The 7002-nt window shown below is 33.4% G+C and overlaps 1 protein-coding gene across 1 annotated transcript in view; it reads right to left on the bottom strand.

Annotated features, from left to right (window-relative positions):
* The window catches only part of FSTL5 (follistatin-like 5), a 773393-nt gene that overhangs the window by 104639 nt on the left and 661752 nt on the right, over positions 1–7002 (bottom strand). Inside the window, exon 12 of the mRNA XM_010834087.1 lies at positions 3675–3793. Within this exon, the coding sequence (XP_010832389.1) occupies positions 3675–3793 (119 nt within the window). The remainder of the gene's footprint in view (positions 1–3674; positions 3794–7002) is intronic.

Consider the following 7002-nt stretch of genomic DNA (forward strand, 5'->3'; position numbering starts at 1 on the left):
TGCCATGATCTTAGTTTTCTGAATGTTGAGCTTTAAGCCAACTTTTTCACTCTCCACTTTCACTGTCATCAAGAGGCTTTTTAGTTCCTCTTCACTTTCTGCCATAAGGGTGGTGTCATCTGCATATCTTTGGTTATTGATATTTCTGCTGGCAATCTTGATTCCAGCTTGTGCTTCTTCCAGTCCAGCGTTTCTCATGATGTACTTTGCATATAAGTTAAATAAGCAAGGTGACAATGTACAGCCTTGATGTACTCCTTTTCCTATTTGGAACCAGTCTGTTGTTCCATGTCCAGTTCCTACTGTTGTTTCCTGATCTGCTTATAGGTTTCTCAAGAGGCAGGTCAGGTGGTCTGGTATTCCCATCTCTTTTGGCATAAGACCCAGAAATTTTCTCATGAAATTAGTTTATAGTTAGACATGTAAATCTAGTAGAAAGTGGCCTCAGATAGCTTTCATCCTCTAAAATTAACATCTTCTTGTGTTTAAGCAGAAAACAAAATAGATTCACACAAGAAGCAATTATTTAGTTTAGTATTTATTCTCAGAGCATAACACCATCAATTTTTCTTTTTTCTACTTTTGTATGCTTGTGTATCATGAAAATGTCTTTGTATACATATTCCAATCATTTAAACTCTTATCACATTAAGGAATAACAAAATAAAGCAATGTCAAATAAAATTTTATCTACTCTAGCCTTTATTTCACATATATTGATTATAATAATTTCATAAGAAATTTCTCTTTTTTTGGTATAAGCAAAAAACCCTATATTCTGTATTTGAAAATTATAAACAGGATATACTTTTAGCCAATTGTCCATTCTCCATATGATTCTTAGTGCTTTACCAAATATATTGGTTAGTTAAAATGTATTTGTATTTTAATTTCAATATTCAAATTTCAGGAATGTCATCTATTTAAACACACACTATTTGATAATTTCTCCTGAAAAATACAAATCTAATGTTTCCTACTCATTTTGCTTGCTTTTCCATTAGCATGTAGAAATTTTGTAAATGTTTGTTTTATATAAGGTAGGGATACTAACTTTCTGTCCTTATATCTTTTTGTTTCACAGTAGGCATTTCTAGAATTAATCCCATATGTACAATGACATATGTATCCCATATGTACAATGTAAGATTTACAGGGGCTATGATTTGAAAATTCTGAAGCCATTAATTAGTTTATATAATCAATTCTCCCTGATTTGTCATTGGCAGTATATGCAGTGGGTGTGGATTCTCAGGCTGAAGGATGTGAGCTAAGGTTGTCATCACTGATGTCTGGTTTCTATCACCTCTTCAATTTTTATCTTTCTTATAGAAAAATATACATTGTGTGTGTGTGTGTGTGTGTGTGTTATTTATAGGTGCCTCAGAAGGTAAAGAATCTACCTGCAATGCAGGAGACCCGGGTTCAATCCCTGGGTTGGGAACATACCCTAGAGATGGAAATGGTAACAGAGGAGCCTGGTGGGCTACAGTCCATGGGTTGCAAAGAGTAGGACATGACCGAGCAACTAACATTTCACTTTCATTATTTCATGCACACACTTATATACATAGAGAGAGAGAGATACAAAATTCTATATGCTTTCTACTTCAGTTGTTTTAGAAGTCTAAATATCCAGAAAGGCTTAAAAAAGAGACATTCAGTTAAATAAACTTAACATCCCTATTGTCCAGATGTGTCACAAAATTATAAAAACAATTTTTCCTTGCTTTTTTCAACTTTAAATTCCAAATAGTTAGCTACAACTGCTAATTCTATAGGAATCTGAGAGAAACAGTCCTTTGTAAAATGATTTTGTTTGGATTTAAATTATCATTTGGATGCCAAGTTTCTGATATCTGTCTGTTAAATCAGACTTATCATTCATACTGTTTTTTAAAATAGCTTTTATTGGAGTACAGTTGATTGATAATGTTATGTTTGTTTCTGCTGTACAGTTGTATATATGCATATATATACATATGTGTATATGTGTATATATACATATGTGTGTATATATATATACAGACACACACATACATACACTCTGTTTTAGATTCTTTTCCCATATAGATCATTACAGAGAATAGAGTTCCCTGTGCTATACAGTAGGTTCTTCTTACATGTTTTTATAAAATTATAAATGTGCTATAAAATTGACTGAATTGTTTTCTCAAAAACAAATATTTAGTATTTTTATATGTGTTTATTTACATAAATGCACAACTTATTCAAAATGCATTTAGTCAGTATTGATTTGATGTGATTATAAAACTAAAGTGCATGTACAATTTCAAATGTTTTCATACTTGTTAAACTATTGATTAACAAAAATGGTGATGATTCTATTTATTAATTTAGCCTATAAATGAAATATTTTTAAATCAAAAAGTAGTTTTATTTGTTTTAAATATTCATACACATACTGGGTTAAATTATTTGCTTTCTTTAAAATAGGAAACATTAGGTCATTTTGTCCTATAGTGTCTGAAGAGGTGCTGGCCTAACATCTCATTGTCAAATAATTTTTCCTTTTCATCCTAGGATATGGCTTTAAGGTGCAAACCATTGTTTCCATAAATTAACATATGGCAACACTGGCTACTAGTAGATTGGAAACAGGAGTTGAAAGTAAAGTATCTAAACCAGGGCATTAATATATATTTTGCTCACATCTTGAGACCATGTGAACCTTAAAATAGGGGTTCAAGAGAAGGTTGCATTCTGAGGTGCACCAATATTTTATTTTTGGGTGACTGAACACATAGGTAATGCAGGTACCTTCAGTATTACATATTTTGGTGTACAAACATATATTTATGTGGAGAGATATATATATATATCTCCATGGGACTTCAGTGGTAAAGAATCTGCCTACCAAGCAGGGGTTGCAGGTTTGATCCCTGGGTCAGAAAGATCCCCTAGAGAAGGAAATGGCAACCCACTCCAATATTCTTGTCTGGGAAATTCCATGGACAGAAGAGCCTGATGGGCTACAGTCCATGGGGTAGCAAAAGAGTTCGACTTGACTTAGCAACTAAGCAATAACAACAGAATATCCATAGTATAAACATAATTTCTTATTACCTTGTACAAAAGTATATTCCCTAATATGTAAAATCAATGCCCATTTAGTCAGATATTCTTTTATTTTCTGAATGCTGTGTCAAAATTTTACACAAAACATTTGTTTCTGTGAAAGGTAAGGTACAGATGGATATCAATAAATAAAGGAATTGATGTTTTTCCATCTAAATCTAAGTCATTCATTCCATTGTGAGCTCATGAAAAATAAGAAAAACTAAAGGGAATTCACATTTATAAAGCAGCTAATATACCCCTAATTTCATTGGATTATTTACAGTTTATTTTCTTTTACTGTGTAACCATTGCCCGTCAAAATGAAAGACATTGTAAATTAAAGAGGCAGCATGTTCATTTTTGGTATTCAACTTTAGTGCTTTAATTTTGATTACAAACAAGCAATTAAGAATACACAATATATTATTTTCCTCTTCAAATATAAAACCTGAATAGAATAACAAGTAATATCATAGCTTTAATATGGTCCTCCCCTAATGTCTCATATATGTATAGATTTCATTGTATTTCCAAAATACAATTCTACTTAAAATTGCTGCATAAAACTATAAAGGAATTTTTTAAACACTTGCCTGAAATCCAAGGAGCTTTTCACTCGGCTTAATGTGCCTCTGAAATTCACATTCTATGGGTTGTATCACTTTGATTCCATCTTCATAAAAAACATAGAACATGTTCCCAATTCCCAGACCTTAGAAATAAAAACACATTCAAAAGTTCAAAATAAAATTATCAGAAACCTTTACGAACAAAACTCAGTGTCTGTCATATTGCTGGTGGGAGATCAATTTGTGAAGTCATGTAATGTTAATAAAGCAAACCATGTGAGACCTTTACCAAATGTCCAAGTAAATCTGTGATTTTATGCAGAAATTCCACTTCTTCTCCCTAATCTGTACATCAGTGCTTTTTTTGTAAGTCAACAAAAGTTTCAGATATTTTACACTAATTATAAATAGAAATTGTGAACCCTTGGATACACAGATTATTTCTGCTACCTTCCCACTTAATTTAGGTGTTCATTAAGATATAAAAGTTTGTTCTGAAGAATCATGTTTATCCAATGTCTTATTCGAGTTCCCTAGGGAAAATAAACTGTCATCCTTTGCAGGAATTTAGAAACAAATTCTTTTTGTTCTAGAAACAGAAAGACCAAGTCCTCTAGATTTTGGAGAATATGTATTGAATATTTTCCAAAAATAATATTTGTAAATGTAATCCCACTGGAGGTCTTACATGTCAGTTTTCATAATGATAAATTTTGGGGGTTGTTTCTCCACTTTAAAACTTGAATTAATATAAAGTCTTGCAAAAATCTCATTTAAATCATACTATTAATTTTTTTCACACTGCAGGTTTGGGTTTGTGACGTCTTAGAAATCCACCTCACTTGCATTATAAACCCACTCCTTGTGGGGGCAGGATGCTACAGAACAGACACCTGAAATGCCCATGGGGATTAATGGAGGCCTGCACCTGGGGACTTGTCACCTCTGACTGCACACCTCTACTCTTGGTTTCCTCTGCTTCTGCCTTGTTCTGGACATGTTCCAACATGTCCAGACTAAGAGCATGTAGACCTTCCTTTCCTGATCCTCTCCTGATTACCTCATCCAGGTATACCAGTTTGCAAACCATATTTATTCAGTTTAATTCTACCACACATAATCCAGTGAGAGCATACGCCCTTTAATAGTTAAGCAATTATATTGAAATCTTGGTAGTTTGAAAATCCAAATTGCTTAAAATGTTTAACATCTGAAAACATTTTTAATTTTTATTTCGATTGACAATACTTACAAAGTCTATGAAATCAAGACTGAGGATCACAAGTATTTGATTTGCAAAACAATAAAATAATTTAACTTAAGCTGTATTTTCTTTTATTAAATATGTTTCTATCTAATTTAAAATGTCACCAGTTCTGCCTATTTGATCTGTGCCCATCTATTCCTATGATTAAGAGGAAAATGTATTCAATCAGAATTATAACTTTATTGGTATTTATAAATAATGAGTCTGAGTGAACTCCAGGAGTTGGTGATGGACAGGGAGGCCTGGCGTGCTGCGATTCATGGGGTCACAAAGAGTCGGACACGACTGAGCGACTGAACTGAACTGAACTGATACATAATGAAATTATTTCTAACTAATAATGCATACCCATTTTAAGATTTTGATAAATCTTACTGTTTTAGAAATATTTTACCATTCTTATATTTTAATACATGTTATCTTTATCAGTTAATTGTGCATTTTAATTCCAGAATGCACAATGTTACAATGAGATGTTCCTGAACAGTAGCAGAAGTGGCAAGGACTAAATTTAAGTTGTTTTTCATGAAATAAAATTTAAGACTTGTCAGCTGTTATCCATAATTACAGCTCTGCATACAGAAACATCAATTCTATACCCAAAGGTATACAAAACTCAGTTTTTATGCAAAAAAAAATTTGTAACAATAAGCTTTTGTATAAACATGGATAGATGGTTGATGTTTGCTACCTCTTAGTGACTTGCAAATTAACATGACTCGGTGCTGAAACTTAGGAGCACAAGCAAGCTGTGATGTGGTGTCTGATTTTCACTTGTGTCAGTTACTTTGTTTGATGATGATTACAAAGCACATAACATTTTTTAAAGAACTTGACGCTACCCTCCTTCAGCTGCTGCATGATTCTGCTCCACGGTCAGCAATTTGAATGTGTTTGAATATTACAACTACTCCAAGTCCAGACTGTTTGCAAAGTTTCTTGAAGCATCTTCTGTCCTTTCTCCTATGGATGCTTTCAATATTTTATTTTTTTATATATATATATATATTATAAATATATATATATATATATTTACTATATTCTGTGCATAGTGCAGTCAGTGAGATTTCACTGTACTTTTGCACAGATTAAATTTCTGGGAGTTATTTTCCTCTGAAAACCTGGTTAATCCATCCAAATCACTTTCAACACTGAAAAGTGTGTTTTCTTACTTTTAAAAATATAAGTTACACATCAGCATTTTTACAGAGTATAAACTACTTTCCAAGTTACAAGTTATTGAGAAATACAGATAACTTTAAGCAAGGTGCATTTTACTGTTTTTGGTAGGAATATAACTCCTTAGTGCTTATGAAATAGTAGTGCCAACAAAATATCATGTACAAATATGTTAAAATGATAATATAAAAGAACTAGGTATCAGTCACTCTGCTAGGAAATAAAACTTTATCCTCGGAGCTGTTGATGAATTCCTCTCTTCTCCACCTAAACAAGGTTTATTTTGCCATTTATTTTCTTGCTAGACATATCTTATTCATCAATTATCCTTTAGATTTTAGCAGAAGAGTTTATAACCTGAGTATATGATGATGTATCATTCTAAATTTGCTACTATAATATTATAATTTATTTTGAATATGCTTCTGCTGCTGCTGCTGCTGCTAAGTCGCTTCAGTCGTGTCCGACTCTGTGCGACCCCATAGACGGCAGCCCACCAGGCTCCCCCATCCCTGGGATTCTCCAGGCAAGAACACTGGAGTGGGTTGCCATTTCCTTCTCCAATGCATGAAAGTGAAAAGGGAAAGTGAAGTCGCTCAGTCGTGTCTAGGGGTATTCATTAGCTTTATTTGTATAAGAAGCAATAATGTACCGGTTAGGGGAAGCCCACTGAAACCGCCCACCCTGGCCAGGCACCATAGTAACCATTTTCATGAGTTGTTTTACAACAGGAGGTCCTGCTAAGGAACACAGAACTAATAAGCCACCACCAATTGGAAGAGTTTGGAAAAGGTCAAAAGGAGACACCACATGTCTGACCACCTCCCAGAATCCTTCTCTCTGGCATCCATCTTGGCTGAACAAGGCGTGCACCACCAGGAAGGACTCTGAGTCAGAATGATTGGC

Source organism: Bison bison, unplaced genomic scaffold (genome assembly GCF_000754665.1).
Source record: "Bison bison bison isolate TAMUID 2011002044 unplaced genomic scaffold, Bison_UMD1.0 scf7180017864012, whole genome shotgun sequence".
NCBI lineage: Eukaryota > Metazoa > Chordata > Mammalia > Artiodactyla > Bovidae > Bison > Bison bison.